The sequence below is a fragment of the Myotis brandtii genome, unplaced genomic scaffold (genome assembly GCF_000412655.1).
Source record: "Myotis brandtii unplaced genomic scaffold, ASM41265v1 scaffold79, whole genome shotgun sequence".
NCBI classification, from domain to species: Eukaryota; Metazoa; Chordata; class Mammalia; order Chiroptera; family Vespertilionidae; genus Myotis; species Myotis brandtii.
Window position 1 is genome coordinate 1563312 of NW_005371173.1, and position 25930 is coordinate 1589241.

General features: G+C 41.6%; 1 protein-coding gene across 2 annotated transcripts in view; it reads left to right on the forward strand.

Moving 5' to 3' along the window:
• Positions 1-6: 6 nt before the first annotated feature.
• ARPC2 (actin related protein 2/3 complex, subunit 2, 34kDa) overlaps positions 7-25930 on the forward strand; it is a 28396-nt gene continuing 2472 nt past the window's right edge. Inside the window, exons 1-9 of one of the 2 annotated variants that reach the window (XM_005883406.1) lie at positions 7-293; positions 7408-7442; positions 8794-8906; positions 12492-12537; positions 15760-15946; positions 16603-16696; positions 22840-22966; positions 24751-24851; positions 25176-25276. In XM_005883406.1, the coding sequence (XP_005883468.1) occupies positions 220-293; positions 7408-7442; positions 8794-8906; positions 12492-12537; positions 15760-15946; positions 16603-16696; positions 22840-22966; positions 24751-24851; positions 25176-25276 (878 nt within the window). In that variant the 5' untranslated portion in view covers positions 7-219. Of the gene's footprint in view, positions 294-7407; positions 7443-8793; positions 8907-12491; positions 12538-15759; positions 15947-16602; positions 16697-22839; positions 22967-24750; positions 24852-25175; positions 25281-25930 lie in introns of those variants that run through there. The other variant, XM_005883407.1, reaches the window with a different exon arrangement.

Here is a 25930-nt window from a genome sequence, read left to right on the forward strand (position 1 = left end):
TGGGGCCAGGTGGGGCCGGTGGGTGGGTGGGTGTCTCCACCGTCAGTGCGTGCATCTTCCCCTTCCCCTACCCCGATCCCTCTCCCCTTCTTCCCTCACCTCCTACCCCACCCAGACCCCTTCTCAGGGGGCAGCAGGGCCGCTCCCTCTGTCCTTCCTTCCCTTACCCATCCTCACCCGCCCTTGTTTCTCCTTCCCCTGCCCGGGGCAGCCGCCGCCATGATCCTGCTGGAGGTGAACAACCGCATCATCGAGGAGACGCTCGCGCTCAAGTTCGAGAACGCGGCCGCCGGGTGAGCGCGCGCCCGGGGACGGAGGGTGGCGGGGGAGGCAGAGTTGACCCCTGCTGATCCCCAGCGTTCAGCTCCCGAGACGTGGGGAGGAGAGAGATGGGGGACCTGGCCGGGTGTGGGCACTGCCCCGGCGGAGCAGACGTGGGAGGCGATTGGGTGCGGAGGGGTGAGGGGCAGAGGTGCGTGGGGAGCGGCTCCGGGGAGGATGCGGAAGCGGTGAGTGGACAGGAGTGCGCGTGCTAAAGGGCAGGCGACCTGTGGGACGTGAGGGCAGCCGGGGCCGGAACTCTCGTTGGAGGATGCCACTGCCCTCTGTGGCAAGCGTGGGACCTCTCCTCTCCGTATTCCCCGTCATTGTTAGGAACCTAAGACAGCCCCTACGGATTGGGTTCCAGGAGTTTGCAGGAATTCCCAGAGCTGGAGGAGGGCAGGAGATGCAGGCCCAGGTCGTTCAGCCTTCTCGCACCCCACCCCAGCTCCTCGCCTAAAGGAGCAGGAGGGGAGACTGAAAGCAGACCCAGTCTCGCTGCCAGAAAAAAAACACGCCACCTCTCTAGTTCCCCTTCCCAGAACCCTACTGTGAGAGACACTGGCCATTCTGTTTCGTATTTCTCAAGCAAAGCTAATAGTCTCCCCATCCACACCCCTCCTTATCTCTCTTCTTAGGCTCTCATTCTCTTTTCCCCCACCCATGAGGCTTTATCTGGTTATCTTTTACGTTCTTATTCCAGCTCCCTGATCTGTGATTTCTTCTGTGGTAATTCTGGCCCAGGTACACACTTGAAAGCGTCCAGTGTGTGAAGGTCCTAGGTAACCTTTTCTACCATCGGCCTTTTTAAAAGGGGGCTTGGGACACATTTCCAAGGCAGCCTTCTCCGTCAAACATAAGACTCAGTGGAAGACAGCCTCCTCCCCCAAAGCTGCTTTGCTTTTAAAACATGAGGCAGGGGATTTTAGCTTCTAATTTGTGGTGCCCTGTGGTTAGTCCCGTTGCCCATTTCCCCATCTGTGAGGATGGGGCTTCACATTTTGGTTGCACAGTTGAGGAAATAAGTGCAAACTGTGTCTGGTGAGCACGGAACTGGTAATAAGGAAACTTGGTGCTTGGCGATCCATAGATGGGAGAGGATTGGCGGAAGGGAAGTTGTAAGTAGTCATAGGAACCTGTGGCTTGGAGGCATTAAAAGACAGATACTTCTAACCCACTGCTGAAATTGAACATATTGTGTCTCCTATATCTTTTATAAGGCCACCGATTTTGATCTGTAAAACAAAGAACAGCTTTCCTTGAAGTAATGCGTACAGTGAACAGCAGCTTTGTTTCCTGCCAGGGGCTGCAGTTGCTTATATTTTAGGCTAACTTGCTTCTTGTCTTAAGCCTCCACTTACCAGTTCCTTTACATTTTAAATGTTGAAGCGAATCAGCTCAGACTTAATTTGGGTGATTGCTCTCTACTTTTAGAGCAGTGTAGCACACAAGAGGAAGTTCATTAACTTCTGCATTTTCACAGCTGATCCTAAGTGCATTCTCAAGTCCAGACTAGTAAAGAAATGAGACCTAGGTGGTTATAAGCTGGTGCATTTTCAAGTAGGAGCATGCCTTGTACTGTGGGAGTCTGTTCATATCTATTTGTGTACTAATAACTTGTGGTTCCAAAATATAGCCCATTATTCAGAACTTCAGCTCTATTCTTTTTAGAAAATTACTCTTAAAAGGACCGACTAACCATTTTAGAGGACTTAAAGTAGTCACTCAAGTCTGGAAGGCATAAGTTATAACTTCTAGGGCATTTCTTACAAAGTACATGTTGTAGCAGTGTTGTATATTGGGGCAGGGCAGCAAGGTTTGGCTTTTATTCTGGCCCATCTTCCCTTAGAGACGTGACTTTAAATAAGTGGGCTCAAAACATTTTGCTGAAAAGCACTTTGAAAATCTTTGAAAAGAGACCATGATAGCCAGTTTAGGAAGTAGGACTTTCCTGGGATTGCACATGTAACACCCTGGTGTGAATTTCCAGGCATACAGGTAAGGTGAGGCAACAATGAAGTAGTTGGGTATTTATTAAGGCACATGCCTAGGGTAGAACTTCCAGCAAAGGTTAACTAGTGTGATAATCATAAACATGTATGGGATCCTACCAGTGCTCAGCACCAGCAGGACAGAAAAGGGGGGGCCTTTCTGAGAGAGCCTAATGGCAGAGGCAGCTAAGGGGTGAAATGTGTTGGGTTGAAGATCAGAGAAATAAATTAAGGAAAAGGAGTAGCTTGGAGGAGAAACCCTGGAGTTTTGAAAGGCTTTGCCTGTGTGGAAACCTGCTAGAGAGGTCAGTTCCACGCTCCTTTACTCTTCTCAGAAGACACCATTTGGGGAGATTATAGTTCAGATCAACCCTCTCCAGAGTCAATCTTCCAACTCTGTGATAATCCTATATGGTAGCCAGTAGCTGTGTGTGGCTAGTTAAGTTTAAATAAGAATTAAAGTGAAATAAAGTTAAGTTCCTCACACTAGTCACAGTTCTAGTGCTCAGTTTGCCCATGTGGCTAGACGCTGTGGTGTTTGAACAGCACAGATGTGTAACATTTCCATTCTCGCAGAATATTCTCATGGACAGCAAGCACTCTTCCAGCTACTGAAAATGTAAGCATGAGATAGCCTTGAAACAGTTCTGTGGCATATAATTCAGAACACTGGCAGTAACTTTCCTTTTGAGGTTGGTCTTTTTTTAAATGATGCACCTCAGATCATCCTATTGGGTCTTCTTGCCTGTGACATCCTACTAAAAAGCTAAATTTCCTTTGGTAGTCACTCATTGGGTAAAGCAATCCTATCATCTAAGCTGTTTAAGAATACATTTGGTCATGATAACATTTTAATTTGGAGGCAGTTCCAACAAAGCCTAAGATTCATTCCAAACAAATTGCTTTTTCTTTTTCCCTACCACACTCTTGGGAGAATGGCTTATTGGAATGATTCATATATCCTCACAAAATGATGATTATTGGTAAGTTGTCTTCCCAATAGCCTACAAACTAAGAGAAAGTGACTGATTAAAAAGCTATACTCAACATTGCAAATAACCTCACGTGCAAGGTCTTGTCAACAGCATTGCCTTTTCAGTTAGGAATTCTTACCCAGACCCCCCAATTGAAATAGAAGTAATCTGTCAAGTTAATTAAATTCTTTTGTTACTCTGTACACACCAAGAACTTTTTCAGCCTCAAAAGCTAGGCTGTCAACTTAGCTAGAGTCTGGAGTCCAAGATTGAGAAAACGCTGTCTGATGCAAATTGCTGTTGATTTTAAGTGCATTCTGGCTCCTTGCCACAGCTGTGCATATTGTGGGGAGCTGTGGTTCTGTGAGGGGGAGTGAAGCTCAGTAAGCAAGCATTGCCAATTGGTGTGGGTGAGAACTGTGGGAAGAGATATTTGAAAAAGAAAGGAATAAATTAAATCTTGCTGATACCTTGTTCTCATTCCCAGCTATACTGCATATGTCCTCAGAGATAAACTGGTTTGAAATGACTTGGAATTAGGACATTGTATGTAGTGGCTGATTTGCTAAAAAGATCTGGTTGGTCTTTTTACAGGTCATTATAGTTACATACTGTTGCCTGTCCTCTGGCCTCCTTGGGACTGCTTTGGGCATGAAGCCCCAGAGCTACACTCCATCAACTGATGACTCCTTCAGGGCAGGGTCTGTCATTTTAGTCATCTTTCCCCACCCCCACCGGGCTTCCTCACATACATATTGTCGGTTTGGTAAATGTTTTCTTGAAGTAGATAAAGCCAGCTAGCATGGTTCTTACTTTCTTTAAGAGTTTACTACTTTTCTGACAATGGTGTGAATTGGCTTTTAGATCCTCTTCTCCGTATTTTGAGATATGGCTTTAGCAGATCTTTACTATCTTTATAGTAAGATAGTGAGCAGAATTCAATAATTCCTTTAATTCAATTCATGGAAAGGGATAACTAGAAGAGAGACTTAAGTGCCCAAAGGGAATTGGATATATTTGGGAGTAAAAAACTCCAAAATTATTAATGAAAAAAGAGGATTAGATAATACAGTTCTTGTAATCCAACTGAATGAATATACTATGTTTTAGTGTCTTGTGCTGTCCAGTCAGTAATGCTGAGGACTTCTTCAGCTGGCTTGTACTGCTGATCCATTGCTGATTCTTGGAATTACAATTCCAAAACCTTTCCCAATTGTGGCTTCAAAGTCTGGTCTCCTCTGCCATCACCTAGAAGAAAAACTAGTTTATTGGTCACCATCTGTGAACCAGGCACTTTGCTATAAGCTGTAATGTGGCTTCATTTGATTTCAAATGTGCACTTTGACAGGAGTTCCCATTTACAGTGGGGAAAACTGCTCTTGAGAGTTATGGGGAGTAGACATATATTCTAAGCATTGTGCAGGTGCACCCAGCACTGGTGATTCCTGACCTTATTTATGATATGTCACACATAGATTGGTACATTTGGGTAAATGGCCTAGCCTCAAGGTCCTGCCACTGGACTGCCCTAAGGGCTGTGGGGATCATTATCTCAGCATAGCTTTAACTTAGTCATAAGACACTGATTACAAAACTTTGCTGTGCCGTATCATCTAAATTAGTCTTCACAACAGCCTTGTGAGTTGGGTGTTTTAGTCTCCATTTTCTAGAAAAGGAACTTGAGACTCAGCAATATTGGAGTAACATTGCTTGTGGTTACATAGCCAGTAGGTAATAGAACTTGCATTGAACCGTCAGCTCTGAAGAACTTGGTTTTTCTGTGATTAAACTCACCCTCACTATATGAAACTTTAGCAGATGGTAGAACCGAAAATAACCGTTTATCTATTTGGCCTATTAAGGTTAAGTGGACCAAGATGCAGACCAATCTTACACCCCTCTGCTCCATGATATTTTTAAGCCACAGGAGTAAACAACAAACACCTGGTCTTGGAATTGAGCTAGATCTTATTATGGGATATTTCATACTCAGTACGGTCTCCTTGTTGGAGAGTTCTCGGACCTATAACTCCCAGATGACTTCTCTGGCAGACTCCTTTGGCCTAGTGCTCTCTGCAGCCTGTCTCTCCTCTGCAACCTTTTGTACAGCCATAAATAGTAAACTAAAATATTAATGGCAGTGATTTGACAAATATTCTCAAGTCAGGCAGAAACCACTTAGAACAGATCTTAGCGACTTCTCTCCTAGGGATCTGTGCCCAGGGAACTCTCCAGACTAGAGAAATGTAAAATTTCAGAGTCAAAATGTTTCTTTGGAACCCTAAGGTGATTTATTTCTAGTTGATTCTTCTCAGTCTGTTAATGAAGTGGGAGAGTGAGGAACTCAGTCTTTCATTGGCTGAGTTAAAGCTTAAAGGTTAAAAAAGAAAACCACCACCACCTACTTACTACATGATGCAATGTCGACTTTTATAAACCCTCCACCCTTTCTGGCACAGCCAGCCTTCTCCAGGAAAATATGCTTCAGTGCTTCCTCCTGTTTGTGCAGCCTCTTAACATCTCATTCAAATGGACCACAGATTAAAATGCACTTCTTCTTTCCTTTTCTAGAGATAAGGAATGGTTGTTGGCCATTCCTTGCCTTTGTTCTTGGCTCCAGTTTCAAATTAAAGATCAGAAGCAATTTAAATGTTCATCTCATTCTTTTCATCATATTCTGAACTCATTGCTTTTTCATAAACCCACTTGATGCTTCCATTCTTAGAGATACCAACATATTTTTCCAATATGGATGGCTTTGATTTTTCAACAGAGCTAACATATACTCAATAGAAGCCAGTTTCCTTGAAAGGTATTGTTGAGCCTCTGCAGCAGCTTTTTTAAATAGTCAAGCCATAAACCACATTATATATCCCGTTATTTCCCAGCAACCCTGGGGGGCAACTCAGTCTTGGTTCCTTTTACAGGTGAGGGAGCATGAAATCCTGAGCAAGTTAGGCAAGAATAAATGTGAAAACGTGTCTATCTTATCTACTGGCCCATAAAACAAAGTAGAATCATTTGAGTTAGTGGTAGCCAGCTGGTAAACAGTTCTCATTTGTTTCCTACCATCGGGCTTTAAGAAGTGGGGAGAGCATGTAGAGTAGCTTTTCACTGGGGGTTAATTGACTATTATTGTTTATAGCCAGGATATATGTCATGCTTTCTAGGTAATAGCTCAATAGGATTTATCAAATAGAAGTCCATGTACTAGACTAAGCTGGAAAGTGCACAGAGAGTATTAGGCTTATGAGGCTGCCTGCCTTCCGTGACAGGTTCTTTCGTGTCTGTTCTCTTGTTTTATCTTTAGCAGTTCTATGAGGTAGGTAGGATCACTTGTGTTCTTTCATTTTATAGATGGGTAGATCAGAAAATACACACTATGGATAATAATCTGTCTGAAAATACGGTCCTGGTGAAAAAGCTACAGTTGGAAAACAAGTGTCTTCACTGTTCTCAGCGGTTTCACAATGTTGTTTTGTGCTACACTTTCTATGGAAGTATAGCACTGCAATTACAAAACAAAACTAGGGTAGAACCAGTCAAAGGTGGCTTCATGAAGGAGAGCGGTGAGTACTTTGGTGATACAAAGGGAGAGGGAGATGTGCAGGAAGACTTATATATTGGCTTTGAAATGGAATAGAACTTTCTGTTTTGCTTTATGGCCTGAAATCATCCTTTTACTTTAAATAAATTAAAAGCATTCTATATTCTATTTAGCAGTTTTCCTGCTGAATGTACTACCTCCATCACTACTGTCCTGAGGGGAGGCACTGACCGAAAGATGGCATCTTGTGGTTCATAAATATAAACATGTATATCAGGGTCTTAAGGAATTCAGAGCTGAACCACAACAGCTCTGAGCACCAACCACAACAGAGATTCCACATCGGCTGGGAAACAAAAGCTGCATCTGTCCTGCTTCCCTTTTTTTATCCTCCACCTTAAGTAAATCCAAAGGTTCAGGTGCATGAAAAAATGAATTGTGTATTCAGATCAGCAGTAAGCATAAGATTGCATCAGAGTGGTCTGATCTTAAATAAAACTCAGGAGCCTTTGCAAGTCCCCTTGAAGGCAAGCAGCAATACAGTTATCTTAACTAAAGAATTTTTGTTTTGCAGAAACAAACCAGAAGCAGTAGAAGTAACATTTGCAGGTAAGTGTCTTTATCTCAATTCTATAAAGAGAAGACACAATTAAAAAATAGAAAACAAATTTGTTCCTCAAACAAGCCTTGACATTTGGAGCACTATCCCTTAAATTGTCAAATCTTTATGAGGTCTTTATTATAGATGATTTTAAAAAATATTTTTATTTGTTTCAGAGAGGGAGGGAGAGGGAGAGAGAGAGAGTAACATCAGTGATGAGAGAAAATCATTCATTGGCTGCCTCCTGTATACCACCCCCTACTGGGGATCAAGCCCATAATCCAGGCATGTGCCCTGATCAGGAACCGAACTGTGACCTCCTGGTTCATAGGTTGACACTCAACCACTGAGCCACACCAGCCAGGCTATAGATAATTATTTTATGAATTTATGAACTATATAAAATTGCCTGCTGTTATCTTGGAAGTTTGGGTTTAATTTTGTGGTACAAAATAAGGTTTTTTTAATTTTGAAATATTAAGATGTTATCTTCAAGTAGCCATCTCAGTTTGCCTAGAACTAGAGTAGTGTGGAAACATAAAAATGCAGAGACCTGTTCAAAAAGTTAGAGATGTTACTGTTTTCTATTCCCTGCAAAGAATTAAGCGATAATACTACTTTCTTGCCCTGTGAACTTTGAGTTATACAGCCACCCTCTGTAAAATGAGGATACTTGACTAGATGATCTTGGAAGCTGAAGTCTGAAGGGCTGTGACTTTGGCAGTAGGTAGGCACGGTCCCCATACCCTCCTAGCTAGGAATGCTAGATCTCCCTAAAGAAATGGCAGTCATCACCTAATTTCAGGAACTATGTAGGGCAAGTTCTCTGTGTACTACAGGAAGGTAGAAGCCAAAGAGAAAGGTTTTTAAAGTCTATTTTCTAGAAATTCTAAAATATTCTAAAATATTTATGGTGTGATGTCTGGGATTTGGATTAGAATCAAATCCATTGGGGGGGGGGTGTCTCAATAAAACAAGATTGGCCATGTATTGATAATTGTTGAAGTCATATAATGGGAATAGGGGTTCATTATACTGTTCTTTTAACTTTTATACTGTTCTTATAACTTTTATACATTTAAAGTACGTCACAATAAAAGTTGTATTAAAAAATTTTCCAATACCAAGCTGTGATTAAGGTAAGGATAGCTTTGTAATTTTAGAAAAGAGCAAAGAAATGGGTACTTAACAGTTCTATCCCAGTGTTTCTGCTGACTGCCCACGTGGATTTAAAATAAATGTCATTTTACTTATATGCCTTCTAAAAAGAGGGACTCTCATATGGCCTGCAACAGATAGGTACTTTGATATATTATTCCCCATTCCCAAGTTAAGCAATCTTATTTACTTTACTTACAGATTTTGATGGGGTCCTCTATCATATTTCAAATCCTAATGGAGACAAAACAAAAGTGATGGTCAGTATTTCTTTGAAATTCTACAAGGAACTTCAGGCACATGGTGCTGATGAGGTAAGTTCCACATCATTTTCCTTGGGACTCACCCTTTGTTTTTCTCCTCACTCTTTGTTGACAACTTGCCACCCAGAGAAAAGATCCATGGCACTGAATTTCCCCCACTGGCACTGGCCACTCTGGATAGCTTGCTCACTTAACCAGGGTTTTGGTTTTTTGTTTGCTTTTTACTCTAGAGAAATAAAGATGTTCCCTAACCATTGAAAACAAAAACAGCTTTAGTTCTAAAAAAATAGAGCAAAGAATACTCTTCGTTGACTGATACAAAAATGGCTATCATGAGAATGAGATGGGCTCCTTTCTATTTCTATAACAGGTCAGGCAGGTATATTAATTCTGGCCTGTTTAAAGTTTATAATCATAATTTTTCATTCTGAAAATGTAGGCACAAATCTTCCATTTAAATTTTTACATTTAACATTCTTTAGAGCTGGCCTCTTAAAGTACCTCCTCTTCTCTATGACTGCCTTAGGGGAACTATGAAAGGATGTCCATGCGTTGTGAAACCCTTGGTGGCCATGCCTTATTCACTGGTTTCTTTCAATAGTTAAAGTAGCAGGTTTGGTTCCTGTTGAACTATATTTGCTCTGAGGAGAGCCATTTATGGAAGAAAGAAACTGCTATTACACCAGTGTGCGCACATTGTGGTTGGGTCTCAAAGCAGGAAGTATGACTCAGTTCCTGAATCAGTTTTCAAATATCTTTTAGTTTTAACAAGCTAGGTTCTTCTTAATCTGGTGAATGAAGATACAGCCATTTCTATTTTCTTTCCGATTAAGAGTAGTAGCTTTTGATTATTTAAAATTTATGTAATGAAAAGACTGTTTGCAAAAGAATATGATAGAAATCTCAATAATTTTTTGGTTTAAAAACTAAAATTATATGTTAACCAAACAATGCCAAAAGCCATTGGTAGTCACTTACCTTAGTTATTCATATGCAGTTGATTTGCCCCATAAATTCAAGGGAAGAGTCAAAACCTTTTCTGATTTGCCTCTTAAGTTCAAAGGAAGAAGAAATGTTTAGAGAGTTTGTATTCTTAGTTATTTTACCTGGGAAAGAAAAGCTTCAGGAAGAAGATCTAGTCATATAAAGGATAATATTAAAGATAGTAGCTGATTCTTCTCTTTACCAGATAGAGAGCAAGAAGAAATAAGTGACTATTAAAGTGGCCCTGCTTAGATTATCTGTAAAATAGCTACCTGAAAATAATTGTTAAACAGTTGAATAGCCAACCAAATTGTGTAATGATTTTCCCTACACAGTCCTCTCTCTGTAAAGATCTAGGTGCAATAATAATAATAATCTTTAGAAGGGAAAGTAGTGTTAATTAAGCTAGATTTCTTAAATCTCCTTCCAGTCTGTGCTTTCCTTCCAATGGAACACCAGAACACATTGCTATTCTTAGAGCTACCACAAGGGTCAAAGAACCAACCCCACCCACTCAAGTGGGTGGAGTGAGTAACATTCACAGTGTTGGAGCAGAGTGCACAGTAAGTGGCTCCCTGGGTTGGTTAAACAGTGACCAGCCTGCGATAACCACAGGAAGCTTGTTACTTTGTCACAGGCCCTTTTTCAAGGCATAAGGCCTCTGCCTCTGGTGGGAGGGTTTGATGGGGTGATTGATAGGTTATCTATACCATATCCTGGTGTTAGGTTGGAAGAGTGGGCACAAATTGAAAAGTGAATCATAGTTAAAAGTGCAAGTGAAGTAAACCAGGTGCGTTGGCTGGTTTGATCAAGGGGAGGGAACAGAGGAGCTGAATGTGGTATAAATTTGGCTCTAAAAACCTTTTAGATCTTAGACCTTAGTAAGCCTAGAATTAAACCTAATCTTAGGGGCTGTGGTTTCTGACATATCTAATTTCCCCTTCCTCCAAATACTAATAGTGCACATAGTACAGAAGTGTAGCTCAGGAGCAGTGTGCCAGTTAAGATTCTTGTAAGATGTGCATGTTACTTTTTCCCCCAGAAATTCTTTATAAGAAGTGATATATAAGACACCTGAAGATCAGAACTCTCTGCCACCAAGAAACCCTAAGACCTTGAACCTTTCCCCTTCAGTTCCTCTTCTGTGAAAGAGATACCTCACAGTGGCTATATGGTCACCAAATAGGAACTATATGTGGCATTATTTATCTTTTGCCTTTGTACAAACTAATCTGATCACTGGTTCATGCTTTGAGGTCCACCCCATTATCCGAGTTTTGCAGTTTGAGAATTTCTTCCAGCTAAAGGAAAATGGTTAAATAATATGTGAAAATAAAATATGTTAAATAAAGAATACCTAAGAATGGGAGCACGGAGAACCTCACCATGTAATAATTTTCTCAAATGGGACATAAAATATATGGTCTGGTGCTTTTTTAAAAATACCTAGAGAGCACATTGAAAATAAGATTAGAAGAAAAACATTGATATTCAGTCACATCTATTTATTGCTTGTCCTGATATGCGGGTATATGTAACTGAGACCACAGCAGTGAACAGCACAGAGTGCCTGCCCCCATGGAGCTCCACTCTGTTGCTGCCTGTGTCTACAGTGCTTTTCTGCGGCTAATGCAGTTTTTTAAAACATGCAGGTATAGCTTCTATAATTAAAACAAAAGTTTGTGCTTTATTGATTTCAGAGAGGAAGAGGGAAGGAGAGAGAGATAGAAACATCAGTGATAGAGAGAATCATTAATCGGCTGCCTCCTGCACACCCCACACTGGGGATCGAGCCTGCAACCCGGGCATGTGCCCTGACCAGAAATTAAATCGTGACCTCCTGGTTCATAAGTCAACACTAAACCACTGAGCCACATCAGCTGGGCAAATAGCTATCTTTTTAGTGCTTAATGTGTCCCATGTAACATTAAGTCAGAACAATTCCTTCCAAAATAAAAAGTTTGTTTCTTAACCCATGGCAGCCTAAGAGCAATTTCCACCAGGTGAAGCAGTCACACTAGCACAGAAAAAATAGGGAGGTGTGAAAAGGTTTTATCATTTACTTCAAAAAGCTGGAAAGTAGCCAGCAGTAAGTATTGGTTTGGGGGAAAATGCCTTTAGAGAGTACAGTCTTCTGTGGACCCACCAGTATAAATAACTGGCTAAGATTCAGTTATCCATTGTCTTGCCTTTAAAAAGCTGGTGATGAGCAAAATAATTTTAAAGCATTCAAAATGAGCAGGCTAATTAGAATCAGTTCCCAAAAATTGTGATTTTATCTCTTTGTTCACCTGGGTTAATGGTTTGGCTGTACTTACTTGATAACTAACATTATCTATACTCACTTGGCATGCATCCTTCTGCTCTATTGAAAAAAAGATGTTTACGTGCAGTGTATGATCTGGAGGTTGTGACCAAGTCCTAAAAGAGTAAAGGATGAGCCTTGATTGAAAATCAGGTCCTAGGCTAACCTTTTGGATTTAATAGTTCTGTGAGTGACTTGCTTGGTATCTCAGATAAATCTGCTTCCCTCTATCATTTCCCATCTACCGAACGAAATGAAAAATGCTGGCTCTTGGCAAACACAGTGCTTTAAAAATAATGAAATTATCATGACCTTTGGATTAACATATTTGTTTTTATATTTTCTAGTTACTAAAGAGAGTGTATGGGAGCTTCTTGGTAAATCCAGAATCAGGTACGTGGCAATATATATGACTGGACAGACATGGAAAGAGACCTGCCTTGTTTGTACTATGCTTTTTTTAGCCAGCGGATTTTGTTTATTATCTTGCAGATATTTCTGTGTAACCCCAGTTCCCACTTCAACTCTCCATAAAAATAGTTTTTAAGGGGCTTTGCATTGTTCAATAATGGTACACAGAGTCGTGTACAGTATTGGTGTATGTTTTTTCACATTTATTTAAAGGGGCCAGTTGACTTTCTTATTATTCTTTCAGCCAGAGAGCCCCCTTTGTGGTGATTAAGATGCCTTTTGAAAAGACTAAGCAAATATTGATTCCCACCCCAATCCCTAGTAATACCTTTTTCTGTACACAGCACATTTTGGAGAAGGAAAAGGAATATTCACAATTGTTCTCACATTTTTAAATAACAAAAATGGCCAGAGGAATTAAAAAGTTCCATTGCCATCCTTGATTAGAATAGCTATGTTATACTGCTTTAAAGGAAGTTTAAAGTAGAAAAGCAATATTTTCATCCCTGAATGATTAAGTGATCATCTCAAATTTTGAGGCATTTAACTGGGCCCCATAGTTGGACCAGGTAGTAAGACCATTTGAGTGTATTGTTTTTTACTCAAATATTATTGCTGTGGTACCTTGATTAATACATTGTTTTAAGAAGGAAGATGTGTCTGTCACTTTCTTTTAATAGCAATTACTTTTGCTAGCATATTGCCTTCTCTTTTCTGACATGGCCCTGCCTCACCACTCCCCTTACAATACTTGCTGTCTCCTATATGCTGCTTAGAAGCAAAATATCAAATACAGAAAGGTACCTTTGGAATGTAACTTGTTACTAGGAGTATTTGTGGATGGGAGTTTTAACTGCCATCCATAAGGAATGCTGAAATGTGTTAATCTCCAAATTGATGGTACCAATATATTGCAGAAATAAAAAACAAAGGTAAATAACACTGTAGACTTTAAGAGGAATCAAGGAGTTTCAGGAAGGAAGGGAGGGAGGGAGGGAGGAAGGAAGGAAGGAGAGAAGGAGAGAGAGAAAGAGGAGAGAAGAAAGAATCAGAGCTAAAACAGAAAAATCACGTAGGAATTCTTGCATGCTTGTCACAGCTCAGATCCTAAAATCTATCAGGACAACCGGAGTAAACACAGAGAACTTATGTTTTGTACCTGCCTTTTTTCCACTTCCTGCTAAAGCACAGACATTGTCAGATTACAGACCTGTGTTCACACAAGTGCAAAACATGTGAAAATAGTGTCTCTCCTCTTTTTCTGTGGGTTTATCTGGGCAAGTTTGGAAAACGCAGCAGGGCATACTAGATTTTTTATTTTCTTCATCCTCAGTATGTTCTTTTCATCATATCAGAAGCCTTACTTAAAGTCTGACTTCAGCAATAGTTTTGTTTATTTTGTTTTATTTGGCTTCTTAAAGCTAGCAAACCTCAACTTTAAATATTTTCCTTTTTTATCTAATCTTGTAGTCTTTTGCTTACTGGTTTTTGGGTCCCTAAAAAGGAATAATGCTTGATATTATTTAATATTGGAGGGCCAAAAATGTGCTAAGCACTATCTAGAACAGAGATTTACATAGCTCATGCTCTCAATGAGGATAGACTCAACAAAAAACACAGACTGAGGAATGTTCTTGGGGAAAAACTAAATTAAAGGTTCAAGATGTTCAGCAATATGAAATCCTTTGCAGTTCTGGTAAAAGTATTCCCATCAGTTGCCTAGAATATGAAATGATCCTCAGTGATGTACAGACATTTATCTATAGGCATTTGGGCACATATTAATCATATCATTATATAGTCAAGTGTGCCAGCCTTGTGTGCTGGCATTTGTACTCGGTATGCTGTAAGGAGCCAGGATAGTGCAGTGGTCAGCAGCCTTGGATTTCAGTCCTGTTCTGCCTCATTTATTGATGACTCACTGTGTTCCAGACACTTTAAATATTGTACTTTTCTCTTAAGTCTCCCAATAGTCTCCCCCATCTCACCACCCCCCCCTTTTTTTTAAACACATTTTATTTATTTTTTAAAAAATATTTTATTCATTTTTTACAGAGAGGAAGGGAGAGGGATAGAGAGTTAGAAACATCGATGAGAGAGAAACATCGACCAGCTGCCTCCTGCACACCCCCTACTGGGGATGTGCCCACAACCAAGGTACATGCCCTTGACCGGAATCGAACCTGGGACCTTTCAGTCTGCAGGCCAACGCTCTATCCACTGAGCCAAACCAGTTAGGGCTACCACCCCCTTTTTTAACAGATGCAAGAATTAGAGGGGTTAGGCAATCTGTCCAAGGTCACAAAAGTGGCAAGGCCAGGATTTGGCTCCAGTTGTGTTTAGCTCCAAATAGAGGTGCCTCTACCTCTCTGTCATGCTGCATTTGTCATGACACTTTGCCTGTTTGAAGCTCTTTTTCTCTCTGAAATGAGATTAAACATCTGACCTGCCTGTTTCAAAGAATTCCTATGGAGACCAAATGAAATAAAATATTTTCAAACATTTTGAAAAATTTAGTGTATACAAATAAAAACTACTGGAGATATTTTTTTTTCTAGATTTTTCCATTTTCTGCCTCCTTCCACAAAGGATTTGGAATGTTACATAGGAGGTATATTTTATTATCAAAAAGATACCCAATGCCCTGACAGTGTGGCTCAGTGGTTGAGCATAGACCCATGAACCAAGAGTTCAATTTCAGGTCAGGGCACAATCCTGGGTTTCAGGTTCAATCCCCAGTAGGGGGTGTGCAGGAGACAGCCGATCGGTGTCTCTCTATACTTCTCCCTTCCTCTCTCTCTAAACTCAAAAGCATATTAAAAAAAAAAAAAAAGATGCCCAGTTTGTTGGCACTTGGCACATTAAATCTCAAAAATTTTACTCAGTCCCCTTCACAACTGTGCATAGAACACTAAGTTTTTAATCAAATTTTCCAGAGTGTGTCATCCATTTATTTGTAATCAGTCATCTTCGATATTGATACAAATTTTTGCGTAGCATTTGTTAATTAGCTGTATATATTTACAGTGATGTTACAAGAATTGAGATTTTATTTCACCTCATTTGTCCTATGAGGTAGGTGGGAATGGACAGCATTCTACCGGGGTTAAAAGTATGATCATGGAGACAAAATAAAATGTCATAAGAACTTGGAAAGTTTTTGTTTTTTTAATAATAGCATACTGGGTGTTTTTTTCCCTCCAGGATACAATGTCTCTTTGCTATACGACCTTGAAAATCTGCCTGCATCCAAGGATTCCATTGTGCATCAGGCTGGCATGTTGAAACGAAATTGTTTTGCCTCTGTCTTTGAGAAATACTTCCAGTTCCAAGAAGAGGGCAAGGAAGGAGAGAACAGGGCAGTTATCCATTATAGGGATGATGAGACCATGTGAGTATAGAATATGGTCCTGAAGCTTGGGTGTGGCTGTCGCACACGCTTATCAAAAGGCATACAGCCAGGTCAAACCTTAGTCTCTGTTGTGTGAACCCTCCTCCTCTGAAGTGTCTTTCTCATAAATTCTTTAAGCCAGGATGTATGATTTGAGGTCAGAGGGGAGGCTACTTCCCTAGTCTCCAGTATTGAATGTTGGCAAAAGATAAAAAGAGAATCCAGTGCTTTCCTTTAAGGTACCATAGTTCTGAGTCCCCTTCAGTAATATAGCCAGATAATCAGGAGGTAGAGGGTGCCCATAGGTTCTGTGTTATTGCAACTCTTGGATCATCTACATGCTGTGAGTCTCGTTGTATATAAATAAGTAAAACTTTTAAAGTGGTGTTCAGAGGATCACTAACTCGAGATTCCATTTCATATCATATAGACAAAGTTAATAACATCTACTTTGGTGATTTTCATCTCCTGCTGCTCTCAGGCCATGCATTTATTATATGGACTTTGTTGGCCATAACTACTTAGTCTCACTGGGCATACCTTGTTTTATGAATTAAGAGATTTATGACTTTACCCTCCTAATTTACTTGTAGATCAAGTTCTTAACAAAACCCCATTCTGATTCTATACTTACTCATGGGTTTTGTTCCCCTCAGGTATGTTGAGTCTAAAAAGGACAGAGTCACGGTAGTCTTCAGCACAGTGTTTAAGGATGACGACGATGTGGTCATTGGAAAGGTGTTCATGCAGGTATGGAGCGGACATCTTGGGGCAAAACCATAGCGTGGTGGTTTATAACCTGGCACCAAAACCCACCATAGGCACAGAAAAGAGAACTGTCAGTTCTGTTGATGTTGGACCTTGTTGAAGATTTAATTAAACAGCCCCCACCAAACTCACTGAATGTATCTTAGTGGTTTTAGCCTTTGTAGGACTGGACTAGAGGGTGATTTGAATATTTAACATACTAACAATATGACTAAAATATTAAGCATCCTTCCTGCCATGGGGGTCTTTGATTTAAAGCTTGGTCACACTTCCTATCCTCTTGTATTCATCAGATTTCTGGCAAGGTCTATTGACTTGTGTCACTAGATTTCTGAGTCTGATACCTGCTAATCAGTTGCTGGCTCTGGGACATGAGAGCTCATGATGAAGTGGTATCCAGGCTGATTTCTCCTGAAATGGCTTAGCATTCAAAACCTAGTATAGTGGTTAAATTTTCAAAAAACTTTATGTTCGTTCTGTTCCTTGGCAGGGTGATGAGATTTAAGAATTCTGGGATAGAGTCTTTTTTGCCAAATGGAGTTGAAAGATAGTTATGCTTAATATAGTGAGGGTACTTTATTACGACGTGGCTAGGGTAATCTTCAAAAGTGATCTCAATTTGATCCATCTGTCATGGCTTTTTGTGTTTAGACTAATGAATCAGAAACTCTAATTTTGTAGCCCCTATGCAGAAGAATTAGAATATTAATACTTCCAGCCTTTGAGAGTAATAAATTTTGTGTGTATGTTAGAGAGAAAGTGTGTGTATGTGTGTGTGTGTGTACGTACGTGTGTGTACATAGATACATATATATATATATCTTGGGTCCAAAATGTAAGCATGCAGACAGGAGCTTCATATATTTTTGTGCATAATTGACAGGAATTAAATGCAGTAGCTCAGAAATTGGGGTAAATCCAGACCAGCGAACTAATTTTAAAAGCTATGAAGTATATATTTAGATTTGGCTGGTTTTTACCAATCTTGTTCCATTTTATTCCAGGCGACATCTTAGCTTCTTTTTATACTCTAAACAGATCTTATCTTGGAGAGTGTACTGGAGATTTGTTTCCCAGGAGAATTTTGTGTATTCTTTTTTTGTGTATGAATGTAAACTCGTCCCTCACAGTACATGTGGTAGAGGACTTGTCTAAAAGGGAAAACAAAGTCTCTGCATTTTTGCACTGATAGTATCTCCAGTTAGTGACTGGCCTGGCACTGTGCAGACTCATATGGTGTCTGGGAATGTGAAATGGCGGTGTTCAGGAAGCCATCTGCCTGCCTCCCTCTCCAAATTTAAAGTCTGGGGTCACTTATTTGAAATGACCATAGAAACCTAGACTGACTTTGCCAGTTTTTCCCCCAAAATAAATAATCTACGCATTTTCTTCGACCTAGTGATTCTAAATTTCTAGGAGAAAGAACAATGGATGCCTGGCACAGAATGTTGTGACCTGGGACACTGTTTGGAGTCCCTCACGGTCACTAGTCTGCTTGCTGTGGGCCTTTGTGGGTTTTCCCGTGCCAACGTGCACTTTCAGCCTGGTCAGAACACAATTCCTGCTTTTGTCATTTGGCAGACACACTCTGAGGGATGCTTACTGCCTGTAGAAAAAAGACAGGGAGTTTCCAGTCCCCATTCACACAAATGACCTAGTGCCTGGATTTGGTGCATTATCTTTGTAGGCCTATCTATAAGCTGATGTATGCCCACAAAGAGAAAGGCTGGTAGATGTCATCATTTCAATGCTTATTCTGTGAGAAGCAATTAACGACTCTTGGAGATTGGAGTATGGTAAACTAGAATTTTTCCATATTAGATCTTAAAGTCAGTAACTAAGAAAAGTTAAATGGAAACCACTGGGTTCTGTATGTTGAGGGACAAGACACAAGCATTCTGCCTCTTTAGATAGTTGTGAAGATAATAATTTGAGGACCCTCGCTATCTGTATATATGTGTGATTATATATAATATACTAGAGGCCTGGTGCATGAAATTTGTGCATGGGTGTGACCTCTAGGCCTGGCTAGCAATCGAAGCGCGAGTGTCTGGTGTGGATGGGCAGGTCCCAGCTGATCTCTGGGCCCCTGGGTCCCCGCGTGCCCCCTCTGTCTGAGTCATCAGGCCCCTGCCCGGCTCACTCAGCTCCTGGGAGCCCCACTTGCACCTGCCTTGGCTTGGCGCCACCCACTCACTTGCTCCACCATCCCATCACGGTCCTGCTCTCAACAGGGCCCATCATGACCTGCAGCCCTCCATTGTGGCCCACTGCTAGCGCCATGTTGCCGACACCCACCATGTTTGGCACCACCCCCTGGTGGTCAGCACATGTCATAGCGAGTGGTCGAACTCCTGGTTGAGGGGACAATTTGCATATTAGGCTTTTATTATATAATAATACTAGAGGCCCGGTGCACAAATTTGTGCACAGGTGGGGTCCCTTGGTCTGGCTGGCGATCAGGGCTGATCGGGGTGGCAGGAGGTTGGCCAGGGGGAAGGGCCACAGGAGATTGGCTGTACAGGGGAGGGGCTGAGGGAGGTTGGCTATGGGAGTGCACTGACCACCAGGGGGCAGCTCCTGCGTTGAGCGTCTGCCCTGTGATGGTCAGTGCACGTCATAGCCACTGGTTGTTTGGTCATTCGGTCATTCGGTCACTTAGGCTTTTATATATATAGATATAGGATATTTTCCTGACCTGGGAACAGAGTCAAAGTCAGTAATTTTTTTGTTTGTTTTGTTAATCCTCACCCAAGGATACTTTTTCCATTGATTTTTAGAGAGAGTAGAAGGGAGAGGAAGAGACAGAGAGAGAAAAACATTGATTGGTTGCCTCCCACACACACCCTGAACAGGGATAGGAATCGAGCATGCAACTGAGGTACATGCCCTTGACCAGAATCGAACCTGGGACCCTTCAGTCCTTCGGCCAACGCTCTATCCACTGAGCCAAACTGGGTAGGGCCAAAGTCAGTAATTTTGATAGATATTGCCAAGCTCTCTTCCACAGAAGGTGTACCATTTTCCCTTCCACCCATTTTAGCATGCCCATTTCCCCAGAAAGTGTTGTCAGACTTTTGGATTTCTTTCAATCTAATGGATTTTAAATGGTATCTATGTTCCATTATGAGCAAGTTCAAAACATATTTTATTATGTTGAAGGTTTTTGTTTTTCTCTTCTTGTGAGGTGTCTTTTTATGTTCTTTACCCATTTTTCAGTTGGGTTATTGATCTTCTCTATTTCTTTATATAGTAGGGAGATTGGCCATTTGTCTGTGATAAGAGTTGCAATTTTTTCCCCCCAGTTTGTCATTAGATTTTGTGGTCTTTTTATTCCCCCATGCAGAAGTGCTTATTTACACATAATTACATTGATCAATCTGGTCCTTTATGGCTTTCTTGATTTTGAGTCATAGACACTCCTTTCCTACTTGAAGATTATAAAGAAATTGACCTAGCCCAGCCGGCATAGCCCAGTGGTTGGGCCTGTGAGCCAGGAGGTCATGGTTCAATTCCGGGTCGGGGCACATGCCTGGGTTGCAAGTTTGCTCTCCAGTAGGAAGCGTGCAGGAGGCAACCGATTGATGATGATTCTCTTCCATCGTTGATGTTTCTATCTCTCCCTCTCCCTTCCCCTCTGAAATTAATAAAAATATATTTAAAGAAAAAAAGAAATTGACCTGTATTATTTTTCTAAAATTTTTAGCTTCATTTTACACATAAATTTTTTTTTATGATCTGTTTGGAGTTTCTCCTGGACTGTAACATAAAAGATGGACCCATCCAGCCATCCATGACTACCCACTGGTCCCAATAGCAATAATTTGAAAGCCCATGTTTATACTACTGATTCAAGATGCTACCTGTATCATATACTAAACTTCTGTAGATACTTGGATTTATTCTGAACTTCTGTAATAAATTGTGCTGTGACAGAAAAGAAAAATAGTATTGTGATGCTCAAAACATCCTACCTGGAGGGAGAAAAAAGAGATAGTATTGCTGATACATATGTAACAAAGACGCTAAGGAAAGAAACTATTTGGGTGGGTTGGTGGGTTGATTTTTAAGTGTTTAGAGAGAGAACCAAAGAGAAAGACATATTTCTGAAGGATAGTCCCAAATGAGAAGTACTGTATATTTGTTAAGTCTTAAATGTATTATTTTCTGTATGCAGAACTAATGAAATAGTAATTTCACCTCAGATTTATAAATACCCCATCTGGATATGAATGCCGCATTTATAAGTGAATTGGAGCCTTCGAGAAACTTACTAAACATAAGAAAATGCTGGCAGATGGTTATTATCTGTTTTGTTTTCTCCCGAGGCTGAAGAGTAAAACCAATAGAAGTTAGAAAACCTCCCAGCCACTTTGCATAATGAAAGGTGTTTTCTAGAGATGGGCAATCTCTAGAGTTTTGCTTTAGGAATTTCCATTTTGAATGATCTTAACTCCTTTTCAGCTTCTCCAAATAGTTTTCTTTTGGAGAACAAAATTCAAAAGGGAGTAACCTAACGCAGCTATGTTGATTTATTTTCCACCAACTGAGATCCCAGAGTAGACATTAGAACTCTTCAAGTGTTATCCTTCCTTTGCCATTAATTTGCTGAGGGCTTCCTGATCAATGTGTAGTATTCTTACCTCCAAATGGAAACATAGTTTCTGTTCCTTCCTGTAGAATGTATGACACTAAGTCAGCTAGGGTAGAAATGCTTTTTTTTTATTCAGCAATCCATGTGCTAGGCAGCCTCTTTGAAGGACAAAGGAATAGCTCCAGGAATAAAGCAGAATCCTTGGCTTGAGGAACTCACAACCTGGTAGGCAAGCCAGCTGCATTAATAAATAGTGCACTGTCATAGTAGAGGTTTGTAGAAAAGACATGGGAAACCAAAGGAGAGAGCAGCCAGCTGCCCCAGGCTGCTGGGGATGGCATTATAAAAGAGGTCATAGTTGAGCGTAGTAGAAGAGCGGCTGTTTAAACATGCTTTTAGTGCTCAGAAAACACAGGTCTTGGTTAAGCCCTTGATTCCATCCTTCTGCCATCTCTCAGTGACTGGATCATCTGGTCTTACTGGCATTGCTAGAAAATCTAGTTCAGTTCTTACAGATCTGGGTTGAAACAGGGATGCCTTATATCACTTATCTATTTACACAGGAATGTATGGATTGGAAAAGCTTGAGACTTGGAGATTTGAACAGGGATGGAGTGGCTGATTGTCTTATCCTCGGTCATTTTGCTGTAGTTTGATAAGGAAGGATGGGTGGGCTCGTTTTGTTAAAGGTGATGAGCTCTTATGCAGCATGGTGGCTGTTTATTTAGTCCAGGGCCATTCAAGAGCCAGAATTAAACATTAGGTTTTCATTTCTCATGTGACACGGTCTCCTTGTCTCAGTGAACACTAGGACAACTCAGCTTCTTTAACTGCGTTGTCTTCTGCCCCATGAAGAGCTTAAATTTCGTCTAAAGTTCTCATTGATGAATTCTAAATAGTAACAGGATCTAAGATATTTCAGTGAAACAAGACTTGTGTTAACACCCAGAGCCCAGAGAAAATGTGGTATTCATGAGACTGAAAAAAGTGGAGATGAGGGTGAGGGGAGTGATAAAAAAAATTGGTCTGTTCATCAGGGCGTATATGCAAAGATAAAAGGAGTTGAGACTTGCTCTTGAAGTCTTAACCAAGTTTCAGCTTGGGTTCCATTCATCCAGAAATGTTAAAGATTTCTTGAAAAATATCACCTCCTTCACATTGAATCGACAAAACTATTAAGTAGTAGCCCTTATCTTAAACGTAATCTGGTTCTCGTAGTGCTTTGCAATTTGTCATCTGTTTAATCTCAGATATGATTCTATCACCTATGATATTCTAAAACAAGAGAAAGGGAAGATTAACAGTGATTTTCATCACATTTTGAATATTGAACTTAAGTACATTGTGACTTCTACTTTTTGAATCTGAAGTTCGTTGTTAGCAGCCAGCACTTGTAATATTTCACATTAGGTATAGTTGACTTTTAGTCATCTACTGGTCCAGGGAGCTAAAAGGTCACACCCCATAGGGCAAACCCTGTAACATAAGTTCTATTCATCTTACACCAGATTATCTTTGCTTGTCCTGGCAGGAGTTCAAAGAAGGACGCAGAGCCAGCCACACAGCCCCACAGGTCCTCTTTAGCCACAGGGAACCTCCTCTGGAGCTGAAAGACACCGATGCTGCTGTGGGTGACAACATTGGCTACATTACCTTCGGTAAGCAGGGTGAGGTCGCCATGTTTGTGTGCCTTTGATGCGTTCAGACTACAGACTGCCTGCCCTGGACAGACCTTCGTTAAATGTTAGTGGGAGGGGGCAAAAGCAGGCATACCAAATTGTTCCTATTGCCATGACTGTAAGGGGGGTGTCACAAGACACTAATTACAGGTCATGTACAGTAGTCATCTCTCCTTTTTCCTGTTTTAAATCCTAAGGGGGGCGGGGTAGCCTCTGATGTCAAGTGTTGGGAGGTAAGCATTGCTGAGCAGCTGGTGGGAGTTCTCTGTCATTTGGCATATCTTGGGGTTTTTTTGGAGTTAGGCTGAAGCTCCAACCATGATTCACTTATTCCACTTTTTCCACTGAAGGAATTCAGGTCGTCCCATCTTACAGCTGCTTCTGCCTAGTGAGCTGGCTTGGCTCATTGTTAGAGCTGACAGTTTGGAATAACGTTGTGTACACACACTGTACCTCATGCCCTAAAATGACCCCTTTCGTGAAGTTTTCATTAATTCACCTCAGTGCTAAAAGGAGCGAGTGGATTTACCCTATTTCCTTACATCTAAGCTACACATTTTTTCTTTTCATGAGGTCCAGATGCAGCTACATTTCATAGCATGTGGCAGTTTAATTGGCAGTACATGTCTCTATGGTACATAAACTGATGGTAAACTTCCAGCCATGAGCATCTTAGGTTCTGTACAGTGCAGTTATCCTATCCCTGGTGGTCACTTCTTTTCGGGGCACATTCCTTTTCATTTCAGCAAAACTTCGTACTTAGGATTTTGCTGATGGTGAAACCACTGAGTAGAGTAGGTGCAGGAAATAGAGAGGATTCAAGAAGCCAAAGCAGGCAGGGGCGGGGGTGCAGGTGCAGAGGGCTGAGTCCCTGCACAGGTCTTTAGGTGATCAGTGCCATGGGAGCTGCTTTTCTCAGCCTCCATCTAAAGCAGTCCCTCCTGCCTGTCCTCATCAAGAAAGTTCAGGTCCTTATTGTTTATACCGTAATGCTTGGTTTTCACCACAGGAATACAGGGTCTGGTCTGAATCTAGTTTCTCCGAAGGTTTACTCTACTTCAGCACCAAGGACATAGGACAGGCATAGGTTTCCTAATCCTGATTTCTTTTTTCTTTTTTTTTAACATTTTTTAATTGATTTCAGAGAGGAAGGGAGGGAGAGAGAGATAGAAACATCAATGATGAGATAGAATCATTGATGAGTTGCCTCCTGCACACCCGCTACTGGGGATTGAGCCCGCAACCTGGGCATGTGCCCCTGGCTGGAATCGAACCTGGGACCCTTCAGTCCGAAGGCTGATGCTCTACCACTGAGCCAAACCAACTGGGGCCTAATCCTGATTTCTTAAGTTAAAGTATTTTCTCCAAAGTTAGTAGATACTAGTATCACCTTTCAAAGAGATTGCTGAGCTGCAGAGGCAGGAGCTAGTAGGCATGTGGCAGGCAAGGTTTTATTATGTTGGGAGTGCACAGCCACAGAATCCGGACCTGGGATGAATGCCAGGGCCACACCCATTCCTTGGGGAACTCTGTTTTCTGCCATGATCTCCTCCTTTTCCTCAGTGTCCCCCACCTGCACTCACTGGCGTGTGCCCTAGTTAAGGTATTTATCCCTTCCTGGTCTCAAGGAGGAAAACCTGACAGCCTGGGCATGAAACAAGTGGATGGTACTTAAGCAGGAGATGGGAACTGACTGTGGGTTACTGGTCTTCCTGCCCTTTGGCATTGGTGTTACATGCTGACTCCTTGTTTGTGCCCCCCAGTGCTGTTCCCTCGCCACACCAATGCCAGCGCTCGAGACAATACCATCAACCTGATCCACACGTTCCGGGACTACCTGCACTACCACATCAAGTGCTCTAAGGTGAGAGGAGCCACAACATCTCGGCTCCCGTGCTCTCGGTCATTCTCTCCACCAGAGCTGATAACAAAAGTCATCCAGAAGTCCAGGCTGTTGCTGTGAACTCTAAGTAGATGGTTCTAGAGGTCAGGAAATCATAGTCTTGTTCATCTCTCCCCCTACCACCACTCCCCCTAGCAGAGAGATGAATCTATGCCTCCTGCTTCCCTGCAAGGCCCTGTGTCAGTCCAGGGTATGTTTCCAAACCTTCCTGATAACTTCTAGTGAAAGCAAAGCTGTCTTTCTAGTACAGGACTCTGCTTCAGTACTCGATGTGTTTGCCTCCAGGCCTATATTCACACACGTATGCGGGCAAAAACATCCAACTTCCTCAAGGTGCTGAACCGTGCACGCCCAGATGCCGAGAAGAAAGAAATGAAAACAATCACATGAGTAGGGCGAGCCCACTGCAAGACCACCTTCCTCTCCTGAGCTCACTAAGCAGGAAATAGTGGGTGTTGGTAGCCTGGCCCTTCAGGGATCTGGGCAGTAGCTATCCATATGTGAGGTGGCAGGGTTGGGTCTCAGCTACCAGACAGACTAAAGGTGGGGTGAACAGGTTTTCTTTTCTGAGTGGGCGGGGCTGTGTTTCCTTATTCCCACATGCTTGTGAGCTAGAAAATGGCAGCTAGAACACAATGGGACCTTTTTACCCAGATAGGCTGTGTTCTCTTTGGGCCTGTGTTGAGGTCAGTGTTATCCTTCCCAAGGTCTTCCTGGAGAAGGAGCAATTTACTTTAACAACATTTACTTGAGTAAATAGGCCTGGAAACACACACCAGTGTTCTTTTTCCTGGTCTGCTCCTCAGCAGGCATTTTGCATGGAGAAGAGGTTGTCTTTATCAGGGATGGAAATGGTGAGTGTGTGCAGAAGAGGCCTCTTGATATAGAGCCTGGAGATTTAGGTCTTTGTGCAAGGTGCCAGGCCTTGGTTCCCTTTCTGATGACGTTTAGGCAATCCCTTTCTTAAAATAAGGTAATAGGTGCTTATTTGTTGTCTTTTGTGCCCGTTGAATTACAGTATTGAGGGGACCTAAGCTTCC